The 15753-nt window shown below is 39.5% G+C and overlaps 1 protein-coding gene across 5 annotated transcripts in view; it reads right to left on the bottom strand.

Annotated features, from left to right (window-relative positions):
- Positions 1-7354: 7354 nt before the first annotated feature.
- PM20D2 (peptidase M20 domain containing 2) overlaps positions 7355-15753 on the bottom strand; it is a 15436-nt gene continuing 7037 nt past the window's right edge. The window contains exons 4-9 of one of the 5 annotated variants that reach the window (XR_012659582.1): positions 15088-15242; positions 12920-13055; positions 12292-12332; positions 11314-11449; positions 8639-8746; positions 7798-7817 (exon numbers count right to left, since the gene is read on the bottom strand). Coding sequence is in view for 3 of the 5 variants with exons in the window: in XM_075087268.1 (XP_074943369.1) it covers positions 7618-7817; positions 8639-8746; positions 12920-13055; positions 15088-15242 (599 nt within the window). In the remaining 2 variants the exon portion in view is untranslated. The other 4 variants (XR_012659581.1, XM_075087268.1, XM_075087269.1 and 1 more) reach the window with 4 other exon arrangements.

Genomic DNA, 15753 nt, shown 5'->3' with positions numbered 1-15753 from the left:
AAAGATACCATGCCAAAAACTTTGGAATGAAGTAAAAAGGAGCTTCTACCATGAGACGGCAGCTCCACTGCAGACCCAGGTACATCTAACTGACTCTGCTTTCACGCTGCATCTGTCCCCCAGCACCGTGCAGCCCACTGTGCCCTTGGAGAAGGCTCAGTGCCTTCCAGGGCAGGAGTAAGGAGACACAGCTGGAGCTGGGGGCACTCGGCATTGGCTGAAGTCCCAACTCTCCACTGCAGTTTCTGCAGAGCAGCCAACCCGCACAAACACTCCATATGGAAAAGGCAAAACCTGTAACGCAGAAGTAAAAATATTTCAGGAAAACAAGAACTGGTTGAATAGAATGAGGGGCCTTTACAATAACAGGAGCGCCAAAGGTGTCTCGGCAAGTGAGGCCGTTCAGTTGGTCTGCTGCCATGTGCTGTCCACCTACAGCCACAAAGCTAACCGAGGGTTTGGATCAACAGGACTTTAAACACATGCATGATTTTGCACACAATTATGGAATTCATTATTCCCTGCACAGCAGATGCTGTTGTCTTTTACAGGTGTAGCTGCTCAGAGAATCAGACCAAAGCAGTTGTGTCTCCAAAATGAAAGTGAATCTTCTTACATGAAATCTGCCCTGATCTGCCACTCTATGCATTAAGCTTATGACACAGACATCGCAGTTGTTTGAACACTGCTGGCAGTTGCTTTAATTTCCTATGTAAATAAATGTCATGTAAATACACTCAGCATTTCTTACAACTGCTATAATCGTGACCTGCAAAACTACCTACACTCATTTTGCACTTACAGCCTACACTCCATAGGCAAGGCAATGAAATCACAACAGCTAAAATCATCAAAAGACACACCTACCCATAAGAAAGTTTTACTACTCATTTCTACATCTTTTTTTTTTTTTTTCACTTAGGTGTACTAACTTAGCTTTGTTTTACCAAGTTTCCTTCATAACACATTATTCTCCGATGAGGTTTTTTTCAAAAGATTAAATAAATAGGCATTTTCTTAAACGATAACCATTTCAGTCAGACAAAGGTAGAAAGGTCACTCTGGCAAAAGCAGATGAAAGGCTGGCCACCAGGTTTGGCCACCCTACCTTATTCTGATGGCACCTTCCCCCAGGAATAGCTCCAAGATTTCTTGGGCACTACTTGCACAGAAATGTATTTAGATCCTCAACATTGTAAGAACCCGTTTCTTTCTACAAATTTCTTTCTACAGTTATAAGAATAGCACGAACAGGAGTGCCAGATCTTATAATAAGCTCTCCAACTTCAAAATAAGCCTAATGCTATGTAGTTTGCTGCAGTACTGTACATTCCTTTATATAGTCATTAATCTCACACGACACACGTTCTTTGGCATCTGACCAGTACATTAAGGGAGGTTTTGAAGATACAAATGGGAGCTGGACTTTTGAATTCGCTGGCTTTCAGTGGGAGACTGGTTTCTAGCTTCCCATGTGATTTTGAAAGTTTCCCTTCCAGCATGTCCTATAAACGGATTCCCCAACCTCAATGTTTGGATTTACATTGTTAATTTACTTGTGTTTTATTTGGAAAACTCTAGTGCCTTTTCAGTCTTATATAAATGTGTATATAGATGTATTCTATAAGTACAGGATATGTCATATACAGCCAGTGTTTGCTATCAACAACTGTACTCATTAAACATATTTACATACACAGTTTTTTGGCTTTTAACCTTCCAATGTGTGGTTTTTTGTATCCAGTCATTAACTTTCTGCTCCTTTCCATTTCCAAATAACTCAGAGTGATTTGTTTGGTTTTGTTTATTTCTAGAAACACTCAAAATCACAATAAAACTTCACATTTGTACAGCATTGTTTGTTTTCTACCTTCAAAAGAATGATCTCCATGAGTTTATACATGCACAAAGATCTTTTTGCTCAGGACCTGATCCAGTCAAATAGAGAATGTCCTTAAATCCTGTGATGCGGGTAGGGCTGGAGAGCCTGGGGATTTCACAGGCAGGGCTCTGATAAGAAGACTGCATGCAAACTCAAAATCACAGCAAAGATGGCGTTAAGCTTTCCACCCCAGACTGTGTATGTTACAGTCCTCCTTCTTCCTTAGGGTAATACTTTGCAATATAATTCAGACCAAGTTCTCGGAGGTTAACCCAAAGCCCAACCTGGGATGATCTGGTTTTTAGAAGTCAATGTGTATTGGCAGGTCTGTGTGGCTTGTGGATAGGCACAAGTTCTGCCTGTGAGCATGTCTAGATTAAGAGCTTTGGAGACTGACACCTTTAATAGTCTTTATGGATGCTGATAATTACTGATAGGGTGAAGTGGCAAGAAGCTAAACTTCAGTCAGAAACAGAATAGTGAGAAGGCGTGAAGAAAGATCACTGATCTCTTTTTTTTTCCCCAGTAAAAGGATATTCTCACAATAATCAAATCATTAGGTGCTTCTTTTTCTACACTTGCCTGAGCAAGTGATTCTTCCAGTACAAAACAGATCCAAATTCCCTGCAAGCCCTGGTGAGCAAGCAGAAACCCCTGGACTCCCCTCTCCTGCGCTTGCTCATAGGGCAGCAGTTTTTGATGGAGCACTGAAGAAGCTGGAATGAGAAATGAGAAGCAACTGAGACCACCCGTACTACACATTCCGCCACGGGACACAACTAGGTCGGTGGCATGAGGGCTGCTCAGATGCTGAAACAAATCCATGAAAGCTGAACAAATTGAAGGCTGTGAAGCATGTTTTGGTCTCCAAGAACTGAAAGTATACATAAACAGGAAAACTAAGGAAAATTACAACTCCTGATTAAGTACTTATCAAACAGTTGTTATGAAACAAGACACCAACACTGTAATTCTGATGAACATGTACATCTGTGTGCTTTTATACTTTCATGGGGTCCTGAGAAACTAAGAGATGAGCTGGTATTCTATCTGCCAGTTATCTTTGAGACTAAAAAGCTGAGAAGATAACTTTGCATAGGTACTCTAGAGCAATCATAAATTATACCACTGCGTAACAGCGTATAGCTTATAGCTATTAAGACTATCCACAACCACGTGGGCTTCATTCTTTCCTAGGACTGAGGCATTTGGCCTCTCAGTAATTTTAAATGAGGAAATTCAGATGCAGTTGTGGTTGAGAAAAACCCTTGATGAGTTTGTCAGATATTTTGGCTTCCATTAGTGCCTGAAGGAAGGTAAAACAGCCTCAATCTTACCCAACTTTGGCTTAGTAGATAATTTGGGTAAGAACTCTTCAGAGGGATGCACTTTTGTGTCCTTCATAAAACCACCAAAACCTTGCCTGGCAGTTACAGAACAGCAGCACAGAGCCATACTGCAACCTCACCAGGCTGGAGAATGGAGGCGAGGTGACTGCATGAACAAGAAGGAGGTGTGGATGCCAGCAGCAGTCAGCCAGCCAGGCTGGCGGACAAAGGCTCTGTGGAGGGCTGCTACTTTCAGGACGAAGAGATAGCAAACCCTAGGGAAAAAGAGGAAATCGTGTAGACCAAGTTCTTTATTTCTTAATTTTAAAATTATTTAATCCCAAATACTTTGCTCTAAATAGAAATCTGTTTTAATGAATACTGTTAGAAAGTTATGAGAAAACCACTTTCAATGAATACTAGACAAAGACTTATTTCAACAGCTAATGTGTTATGACTTACAGGAACAGAGTCTTTCACTCTGTGACTGCAGTGTCATCAGGTACGGAACACTCAGGTATTTGGAACTAAATGATTGCAGAAATAGGATTCACAAGAACATAAAGCTGCTCCCCATTCACTCTTTGAAGAAAGGCTGCTGGACCCTTCTACACTAGGTAGCTTAGCTCACAGGTTACAAGTTCTCTCCTTCAAATTTTTTTTCATAAAAAGAAAACCACCGCATTCCATGGTTGGTTTTTTTTTAAAAAAATTTTTATTTTAAACCAGGCATATCTTTCACTCAAGTTCTAGGACAGGTATTAAATAAGGAAACACTGTAGCTCAGTAGGCTGGCAGAGGCTTTAAGTTCTTCACAAAGTCTGGACATAATCACCTCATCCTTATACAGCTGTGATTTGCTATCTGCTGCTCAGAATCATTTCAGCAATTATAGTTTATTACCTACCCATTTTGATTCATTGCTAGAAGTACTGTACTTGACAAATATTCCAATATTCTTAAATTACAAACAGCTTGAGGAATACTACAGTTACCCTAACTTAAACAGGCCAGATAATTTCATATACATATGATTTATGAGCACAAATTACTGAAAATCAAAGTGAGTTTTATTCCCACAGGAAATAAATTTCTCTCATATATAGAATGATAGAATTATTAAGGTTGGAAAAGACCTCTTGGATCATCTAGTCCATCCATCAACCCAACACCACCCACCATGTCTCCTAAATTATGCCCTGAACTGACACGCCTACATATTTTTTGAACAGCTCCAGGGATGGTGACTCCACCACCTCTCTGGGCAGCCTGTTCCAATGCCTGACCACTCTTTCAGTGAAGGAATTTTTCCTAATATCCAATCTAAGCCTCCCCTGGTGCAACTTGAAGCCATTTCCTCTTGTCCTATTACTAGTGACTTGGGAGAAGAGACCAACACACACCTTGCTACAACCTCCCTTCAGGTAGTTGTAGAGAGTGAGGCGGTCTCCCCTCAGCCTCCTCTTCTCCAGGCTAAAAAACCCCAGCTCCCTCAGCTGCTTCTCATAAGACTTGTTTTCCAGATCCTTCACTTGCTTTGCTGCCCTTCTCTGGACACACTCCAGCAACTCAATAATATACTATCATTGTGATAGTAAAATCCTAACCTTAAATCCCAAATTGCTTTAGTTCTGGACCTTAACAACAAGGATTCTGAGACACACGTTGGAGTAAACTTGCCTGGGAAAGTCAAAAAGTCTCTGTCATTGGAGGCCTCCAGGATTCAGCAAATGAAGCCAAGCTCACCTGATCTAGTGCTGGTAATAATCCCACTTCAAGCTGGAGGCTGGACCAGGTTTAGCCTAACAGAGATCTCCAGTGAGCCCTCCCAAGCACCATTCCTATTATTATGAATTCTAATATGTTTTAATATATAAAGGAGCCCTTAGATTATAAAAAATACCATTAAATATTGTATTTGAAAAGCATTAATCATCAGGAAAAACCCACTCACTATGGCAGACCAAAATGGAAAGCTTGAAGTACCCTCACTTCATACGAAAGTGGGGGGTGGCAGGGGGATATCAAAACACACTATTAAAATGAAGTCATGCAGCATCCCAGTAGTAATCAAAGGACAGGAAAATTCAATCACAATTAAATCGTTTTATTAAAATCAACTAATCTTTAATCACTACTTCAGTTTCATTTTGATTCCAGCAATGATTACAGCAAAATTAAACATTTCTGCACTAAAAGCATGTTGTAAACGATCTTGGACATGATGCAGCCAGCTCGTCTGGACAGAGAACTGAGAATGCTCTCATACACATCAGCCTGTAAGAAACACAACATGTATTGCTATCACTGGTATCCCAACACTCTGTCTTAAAAAGAACAAAGCAAGAAGTTAAGCAGTTCATGCCAGAGGAAGTAAAAGCCACATATGCTAAGGAAATTCATAAACCTGCATGTTAACCCAGCAGAACTTAATGAATTGTGTCTGAGAACTGGCAAGGCAGGGCTTAAATTGAAAGGAGAAAGTTCCTTTGACAAACCTGGGACCAAATTTCAGCTGGATTCAGTATCCAACTTATTATCCTGGACATACCTATAACCCAGAGTTCAACCCTCACCTGTTGCACACATTCATCTGTCAAAACTGTTCACTAATGAAAGTGAGTGTACTGGTATAAGGACCCACTTGTAACCTGGAAGACTTGCAGTCATGCTCAACTCTTCAAATAACTGGCTCATAATACAAAACAAACCCCTTTAATTGTGCCTCTAGTTCTCCCAGAAACAGGTAAGTAGTTACTTTTTCCAAAGACACTATACATTTATTTACAGATAGTCTGTGTCCTATTACTACAAGTGCAGAGGCTGAGATATCTTAAAGTCTAAAAACTGTCAAATTATGTTGCCTACTCAACATACAAACAGAAGCCAGCCCAGTCACCTTTTTCTTTCTAAGGGAAAGTCTTAGTAGATTTCTTAAATAGCAGCTGGAGGTCTGTGTTGAAGACCATGCAGAAATGCAGATGGAGTCAGTTAAACCAAGATAAGGAATCTGGATATTTTTTTCAGAACTAGAAGTTGAATATAGACATTAATAAAATATAAATTCTACTTAGAATTCTAGAGTTTACCATTTAGAGACTGGTGCTGTTAAAAGTGAGGTTTCTGGAATTATTTGTGGTATTCTGACTTCCTGGGGAAGTGTTTGCTTGACTTCTTTTCAGAAGCTTACTCTAATACCTATGCTTAGGAAAATGTTAACAGTAAGCTGCTTTTTCACTCAGTCTGTCCATTGACTCAGCAAGTACCTAAACAAAGGGTTAGTTCCTTCTCTATGTATTTGTGTGATCCTTTAATGAGCAAATTAAAGAAAACCCTAACGGGTCTGAACACACAGAACACCACCTAGGTAAGATTTGCAACATTAATGTCTGGGAAGCAAAATAAGGATCAGACAGACTACCCACACAACAAAAAGGACAACTGGCAAGACTTAACAGATCTGCTGCTTCAGATGTGGGAACAAACAGGTTTGAGAAGCCAGTTATTGCACAAGCGATTCTCAGTGCAAGCTTCTCAGGGCATGCTACAGGGGTTTGCACACAACCAATTTAAGATTACCTTCATTTACTGCTTCATGGTACCACACTTAAGTCTTTGTGACAAAGATTTCCGCTGGTTCAGCTAGATCTATACATATCCTTCAGATCAGTTAAGCTAGTGCAACCCCTTGTGTGGGCACTTGTATTGCCTTAGAGTAGAACTTAAAGGTGCATATGCATTTTCCTGCAGTAGTTTAATGTGTTAATTTGAGCAAACGTTTAGTTGCTTTCTGATTTTTTGGTCAATGGCTTTTCCACACCACCTCCAAAATTTATTAGAAGGATGAACAATCCACCTTTACAGATCACATTTCCATACAACTGGTTCTCTTCCATTGCTAGAAACTACTGTTGTCAACACGAGTCATGCCTCCAAATATAAACCCTTCTCTCCAGTGAAACCAGCTTAGGTTTTACACCCCTATCTTGTCCCAAGAAAAAGTGGCTGGCCAGAGAGAAATGCTTCATAGATCAGATTCAGCCTACAACCACTGAGTTTTAGAACAAAAATTTCCATTTAAATGCCACATTTCCCCTATAAGGAATATTACTTTAGCAATACACAGAGAATCACTGACAAGGGATCTAAACACTATCATTTATTCAACAGTGCAACTTAAAGACAAGACATTAGAGATCTTTGAAATTCATCAGCATATTGAATACAGCAAGTATTACAGCTAGAGGAAATTGCACATTTTTGAAAGCAATGACACTATTTGCTTCTCCTAAAGTGCAAAAGAAAAAAACCACATAGCTGAAGAAATGTTGATTATCCAGCCCCTTCCTGGATTTAAATACAGCATCTCCATTAAGTCAATCCTACTGAGAGAGGTTTAAAAAAAGTTTAGTGTGATGCACATGCTGCTATGCCAATACCAGATTCTTTCTTGGGTTCTACTGCATTTATTTGTCCTTCTTTTAGCTTCACCCATCTAAAGTCTTCCCTGACTTCTTCTAGCAGACTTGGCTTGAAAATGATATCCAGTGCTGTCATTGCCAAAGCTTTTGCTGTGCGCAAAGCATAGAACTGAGCGTTCTGTGACCCTGCAGAAAAAAAGAGAATTTCAGGTTAGATTACTGGTGTTAGATACAAACGACTAGCTTACTACACAAGGCATATTCTCTTAAAAAAAAATCTTGAAGTTTCAATAGCAAGAACAGTTTCTTCAAAATCTGCTTGCATGCATGAAGTATGTCTATTTTCTGATGCCTCAAGACAAATTTTCACATGAAAGTACTTTCTGCTAGTGATGCAAACAAGTAGGCCTGAAAACAGGAAAATGAGTTTTCACATTTTCCTTTTAAGAAAATGCAGAGTTTTATACCACTATCTCTATCACACTTCCAGAGTATTGTGTTTTAGGAGTAAAATTACTTTTATCTTTTGGCTCATGCTTAGAAACTCTTCTGAATATGCTGCTAGGGATAATCCTTCTAATTTCTTCTGACTAGATGTATACTAAGTCGGGCTTTTAGTATGAGGAGTGGACATCCTTCCCATCCACATTTAACTTTAAACACAAAACCAGAAATTCTACATTTTGTCAGCTTTTGTTCTGCAACTCTACAATTAACTAAGTAAATTGTTGCAGGGTCAATATTCAGCTCAGATGCCATCATGCTTGAAGAAAGGAACTCCATTTCTATACAGGTGTTCACACAAAGCCACTTTCAGATCTAGTACTTACACTTTTATACGTTTACTAGTAGCTTTGAATACCACAGAAGCACGTGAAAGTTTTAATCCTCTGTATCTTGAAATATTTTTAACTTCTGGGTTTGCTGTAGCGAAGAGTCAGCAACTAGTCCCTACCATGCATAAGGGTTCCAAATATAAGTCTCTAACACTTTTCACTTCCACTCACCCGCAGCTTCTGTATACTGCTCAGTATGATTCAATGCATCAGAGCCAATATAAAAGTATGGATGAAGCCCAGGGACTACAAATGTAACATTTCCAAAGTCCGTGGAACCTAGAAGCAGCACAGAAATTCTTAATGAACAAGTGTTGAAGAGTTTTGAATAGTGCAAGAAAACATATGACAGGTATTACCTCCAGCCCATATCTAGAACAGAGTATTCTTTGCCCCAAATGCTAAAATAAAAGCATTTCTAATGAGTCATTACCCATACAAAAACCCTCTCATCTCCGAGATACTTTCCCTAATTAGCTGTCTTCAGATGCTGCTCTCCAGTGTGCTTCTGATCAATAATCAGTTACTGGACTTCAAGGAAGATGTATCAGCACATTCCTATTCCATTTACTTTAATCCATTGATCTTTTAATCAAGCATCTCCTGATCATTGTTTCAGAAACAATGAAAGCTGGAAACCTTGGAGTTTCAGGCAGCCCAGCTTTTTCCCTGCTACAGCGCTTAGAACTCACCCCAACAGTTACTGCTTTCCACCAGTACGCAAATATTCAGCACTGGTTAGGGGGACACTGAAATAGGAACAGTCTGTCTAAACAAAAACAGACTGATGACAACTACTTTTATCTTCTGCTTTTTGATTATTCTCAGCTATGGAAACCTTAACAACACAAGCACTCTTGAAATCTGAAATAAGATCAGAACTAAACTCCAGACAAAACACTGGTGCTTTGTAGACAAAAGAATTCTTGATGGCAATGCTGCAGATTTTAATGATGATACTTTCATGCCTGACTAGCGCTTTCAGGTACTGTCACTAGCTAATGCACTGTCTCAAAGTACTGCCTTATCTGTTTAATGATACCATCCAGAAGTAGCAGATCCTCCACAGTAAAACATGCAAGAGTCTACAACTACTTTGAGTGCCTTTTTAACCCAAACAAGTAATCCACTCAGTATTTGTTAAAATGACATTTAGAAGCTGGAGAAATCAACGTGCCAGTTATTGTGAAATTCAGATACCAGAGGAAGCGTTGTTTCATAGCAGAGAAAAATCGGGATGACCAACTAAGACCTCAAATAACTTTTCTCAGGTCAACCAGAGCTGTAAGAATTTTTTCTTTAGCAATGGCATATAAAATGCCTGTTCCAAAGATTTAAAATTATTTGTAACACAACAGGTAGCCTGCATATCATGACACTTTATGAAGGCAAGACACTGCTAATGCCTTAAGACTTGATAATGAAATATCAAAAGAAAACGGATTTTACTTGGAAGCATATAGTTATTAAAAGTGAGTCCACAGAGCCTATATTATGTGACCAATGAGGACAAGACTAGCTTGCTGTTTGCTCTGCCTACAAACTGAAGCAGCAAGCCTTGTCCAAAGAAGAATTATCTTTCCCCATAAATTCATTATGCATGTGAAGAAAATCCAACTCTTGGCACAGCAAGAAGTCATTTGAATTTTCAGTAGCCTACACTATTGATCCATTCTTTGGTTAGCCTGGAAAGGCAAATCCGAAGTCTAAAGTTCTGCCTATTCCAGACTAAACCAAGAATTCTAGACTTGCCTAACTAAGTCCTAATACAGATGCTGTTGGAAAGACTCTGCTGGCCTTCCCTGCTCTCACCCAGCAAATGAAGCATTAGCAGTTTCAGTGCATCCCAGCTCTCAGTCACATAACTCCACTTTAAATTATATCCATATCCTACCTACTACCAGTTCAGAAGTTGTTTACTGACTGTAAGGGATTTAAACTTGGCATTTTCTAGTAAGATGGAGAGCTTCCCAAGCCAAAGTCCAGAGCTTTTCATGAAAACATGACAGTCAAAACTTCCTCTATCATACCTAGTGGCATGTTTAAACATCAGACATTCCAATAGTCTCCGTGCAAACATCTGAAACTGTATGCTTGCTAGAGACACACAGATCAGGCTTCCTTCTAGAAGCACACAATATCTTCCCTTCTATCATACCCAGCAGCATGTTTAAAACATCAAGTATTACAATAGTTTCCATATAAATATCTGGAACTGTGTGCTTGACAGATGTACAGATCACATTTTCTTTTAGAAGCATAAATAATTGCACCCTTATCAATGCAATGTAGACTTGTGCACTAACTTCAATAGAAAGGTACTGGGAGCTCCAGCCCCTCCAAAAATATCCTGAAGCTGATACTGAAGCCTCTGAAGTCACTGAGCATATAATGGAAACCAGTATTACCACAAACATGAATGGAGGGGAATGCAAAAGATTCCAGGAAGTATTTATATATAGCCCCAAGCTTCAAAAGTGGTATTTTCAAAACTTACTGGCTCTTTCTTATTATTATCTATATCAGTCTTGCACACAGGAAGCTTCTGAACCCCAGGAATGCTAAAAATATGAGAGTAAGTCATCACAAGTGTGGGTGCCTCAACTAAGGCATGCTAAACTAAGCCATCTATTTTGGGAGGTTATCGATATCCTGTAGGAGAGCTACCTGCCAGCAGAAGGAGAAACAGGTCAGGGCACCTGGTCAAAGCAAACTCAGATTCACATTATTTTGCATCATCCTGGGTTTTTTTGCCAAATGAGTGGAGCGTGCACAAGGCACACAAGGTAGTGTGAATCGTTGGACTAAAGGAATTCTTCATAATGTTTAGCTGCCTAGAGCGATACCTGTAAGCAGACCGATACTAATACCCATGTAGAGGTGGCAGCGAGTATGCTCATCTGTTAACGACTTTTCTGCTGCACAGACATGGAGAAGCAACTGAGCTATCTTCCTTCCCTTTCAACAGAAGAAACTGATATCCTAAAAGAAAACATTGAAAACCATATGAAAACTAAACAGAAATAGAGGTCTTGAAAAAGATGAGACAAAACACTCAACCCCTCCCAAAAAGGGCAGCGTACAAAATCCACTCCTGTGTCTGAGACTGTGCTGTGTTATCACTCCCGAATCCCAAAGCAAAAAATTCAGAGAAGTAGCTGTGGAAAGAAAGTTCAGTAAGGCTTACTGCAACGTGCAACAACATAATTGCTGAAGCACTTTTTCACACTCAAAAAGCAATTTAAGGACAGAACAGGCATATGGACTTCCAATTTAGGCAAGTTAGTGTTTAATATTTAGCATAACACATAACTTACACATGAAAGCACTTTTACAATTGGGTGTCCGCGCTAAGCTCATTCCAAGTTCTCTGAATGAGCACAATCTTCACCCTTAACACAATGGTTTGAGGGAAGCACTGCAGAGCTCCAGAAAGTTTCACTACAGCAAACATTCTAAATAAGGTTCCTCAGCACCTTACTTAGGCTAAGTGAGCAAAGTAGTAAGTCTTACTTGTACCAGACTAAAAAAAAAGTCTGCCCTTAGTTATAATTTGTTTTTAAACCCAAGACAATGAACCAATTGGAGAAAATACATTAGTGTTGCCTTAATTTAGAAGAGAAGAAAGAAATAAGAAAAGCCACCAGAATACCAAATAAGACTTGAACAGAGATCCTGTAGGAAGAGTCTGGGAAAAACACTGTTAAGGGTAACGAGAAGCCCACCTGAGCACTCAGGAATTCACACTCTTATTACTATACTCTGAGAGACCAAGGAAGTGAAACAGTTTGATACAAAGTCAAGACCCAGAAGTGAACACCTACTTGAATGGCACCCTCTGGAAAACTAATCTGTTGAACTCGAACTAAAATGAGAGACACAGAATTATCTGTTAATGGAAAGAGGTTTAAATTAGAGTTACTGAGATGCTCAAGCTTCCACTTAAAAATCTCTTTGAAAGCTTCCTCTAAAATAGTAGTTAGATGCCAGTACATTTGTGTATATGTAAGCTTGGAAAATATTATTAAACAAGATTCCTAAAAAACTATCTCTCATCTTCATTCGTAGCATAAACCAGGATTCTGTGTTTCAAGGCAACAGAATGAGCCGCAATTCATTCTACACCCTCATGTTCTCAGTAAGACAATTCTTATCTTTCCATCCTTCACACCTCCCTCCAACTGAACTGTTTCTTACTTGAAATGCTATCAGAAATATTCTCAGAAAATTACTACTGCTTTCCATACCTGTTGGGAAAATTTTTCAGCTTCTACAACAAATACAGAAACACAGGCCAGAGGTATGATCCTTCTACAGAGCTTCCATTTTCTAATTTGGCTTTTTTCTTCTGACCAAGCGATGTCTAACCTACCACTATCCCATTATTTTATACACTTAAGAGTTGATCAATCTAAGCTTAAGTCATAACAAAAAAAACCCAGACCAAATTACCTGACAAACCATTCAAGATGCAGTCTTCTGATATAAATTCTATTCCAAGCTTCTTTCCATTCTCCTTGTAAACTTTCTGCAGGCTCTTATTTGGAAGCACATTGTAGTAATCATTTTCACCACCTTTTATTTCCACCTAGACAACAAACCCAAACAATTAGAAATTTTTCGCCAACCTAAGACAGTTTAATATAAACAATTTAGAGCCCAGAAAAAATACATGTCCATACTTCAATTCTGCGTCAAAACAAACATAAGTGCTAAGTTTCTTTCAAAAATATAATATTCTGCCAAATATTAGCCTTGATCAAAACACAGCTGGTGTTCTGTCAAGCTTGCACTAGACTGCCAAATTCCAGAAGCATGGATTTCACAGAAAGCATCTCCAAAAAAGCAAGCGTTTCCTGTAACAGCTTCTTATGATTTCCACTGCAGGTACTATTAAACCATAGAAATCAATTCAGCCTTTCACCAAATTCTGTTTTACTATATTTGTTTAGAACACTTCCAATAACTACAGCTCCATCCATGAAATGGCTTCACACAGACAAGAAGTTTTTAAAAAAAAAAGTAAGAAAACATACCAATGACAAGTTTCAGAGATCTTAACCATCATTCTGCCTAAATTAAGACTTTCTGAAATCCTCTTCTAATTAGACTGGACAGGGCACACTAGGAAAACAGTATCTAATGCCTCAAATAGACCTTAAAACTCACTAGCTCACACTCATATACACTAGACATATTTGTTCTGATGAGCACAGACATTCTTTTCACAGCTTTATTAGCCATCAGCCTGTAACTGCCTATCTTCACAATACATTGCAAGCTAATGATATTGCTGGCACCAGCAACAGGAGAGACGCTTCCACCTACTAAAAGCCAAAAAAAGAATGCTAACTGAAAAAATCACTTGCTTTCACATTCAACTGCTACATGAGCCTCCTGTTTAATGGGGCAAAGGAAATAGAGGGATGCTCCAGCTCATTGAAAAAGAGCTAAAAGTCACATACACCTCAAAGGGCCAGGAGGAGGATCTTAGAAATTACAGACTGGGAGCTTGAGGATAGGACAGTCTGACCAGGGAGATTATAGAGCAAATAAATCCTCCTATAACCCATGTCCAGGCACATGAATCACAAGGCAATCATGACTATCCAGCATAGATTCACAGAAGAGCAGATGATGCATGACCAAGCTTAACTTTTCATGACAGGTCTGGCTCAGCAGACACAGAAGACATTCAGGCTCAAAGTGTTATAATCAGTGGCACAAAAATCCAAACTGCTGCCTGTTATATGTAGCACCCATGTGCAATCAATGCTGGTGCCGTTACTGTTTTAATATCTTTATTATCGATGCAGACAACTCCTGTGAGACCACAGCTGGTGGTGTTCAGTTTTGTTCTCCTGAACTCAAGACTGGAGCAAGACCAGGGGAAGGCCACCAAGTTGATCAGGGAGAACATGACATACAAGGAAAGTCTTCAGAAAAGAAGGTTAAGCTGTCTACAGCTACCAGATGGGGAGGGTGGAACAAAGACAGAACTAGACTTCTCAGAGATGCCCAGTGATATGACAACAGGCAACAAAAGAAACTCCTATTAGGTACAACAGGATCACAGAAGTTGGTTGACGTTGGAAAGCACCTCTGGAGGTCGTTATCTCCAACTCCTGCTCAAGCAGGGTCACCTAGAGCTGGTTGCCCAGGACCATATCAATGCAGGTTTTGATTATCTCCAAGGGTGGAAACACCACAATCTCTCCAGGCAACCTGTTCCAGTGCTCAATCGTCACAATATAAACACCAGGAAAACCTTGTTCACCATGAGATGGGTACAGCACTGTTGATAGAGGTTGTAGAATTTCATCCTTGGAGATACACAAGTCCACATGGTACTAAGCAACCTGCTCTAACTGGCCCTGGTCTGAAGACAGGGTTAGGGAGATACCTCCAGAGGTCACCTGGTCAACCTAGATTATTCTGTGATTCTGTGGCATCATAAAACAGCGCTTTCTTTCAGGACAAAGCAACAGAACAGCAAATATATCATTGACACTTTGATTTCTTTCCACTGAACGCTACGCAGAAATATGCTGTAAGCTTCAATTTCCTATTCTGGCCTACCTTATCTGCAGCGTAACAGAAATACATGAACACATGCTTACTTTGCATCCTGTGGCCAGTGCTGCAGATTTGAAGCAGTTCTCAACCTTCTCTGTCAGGACAGAAAGATCTTTCATTGAAGGGGCACGCAAGTAAAACTCTAGCTCAGTGTAAGAGGGAATGATGTTAGGTTTCACACCACCATTTTTTATTACACCTGCAGAAAGGGAGAAGTCAAGTTACTAGTGTTAAATACAAATGCTTGATCTTCAGCCCTGTCATGAAGCTCCTTGCTCAAGAACTAAATGTATAAACAAAAAACTACCAGAACATCAACTGAGCATGAAATATACACAAAATGTAAGAAATAGTGTGTGGACAAAGCCTCTTCATTAGATCAGTTTGAGTGGAATGTGTACATTCCACTTACATTCCAGCATGATTTCATGGCATTCTTTGGTTATCTGTTATAAACCTGAAGACAAGCCAAATTAGCATTTGTAATTAATCCCCTGAAATTCAGTGCATCAGAGTCACAAAGCAATCTGGCTGTCACGGAAAAAGAAAAAACTACTATAAAGGCTACCCTGGATTCCAACTTTTAATGGTTTCCTCAACTAGAATGTTTCCAGCTTATTCTGCCAGCTTGTAGAGAAACTGAGTAAGTTACATTTCTCAGCAATACTGAAGTAATGTGTGTGTCGCAGGGAACAAAGTTCATAGATTCC

The sequence above is a fragment of the Phalacrocorax aristotelis genome, chromosome 3 (genome assembly GCF_949628215.1).
Source record: "Phalacrocorax aristotelis chromosome 3, bGulAri2.1, whole genome shotgun sequence".
NCBI lineage: Eukaryota > Metazoa > Chordata > Aves > Suliformes > Phalacrocoracidae > Phalacrocorax > Phalacrocorax aristotelis.
Note: the sequence above shows the minus strand (reverse complement) of the source record. Positions and strands in the feature narration are given on the sequence as shown.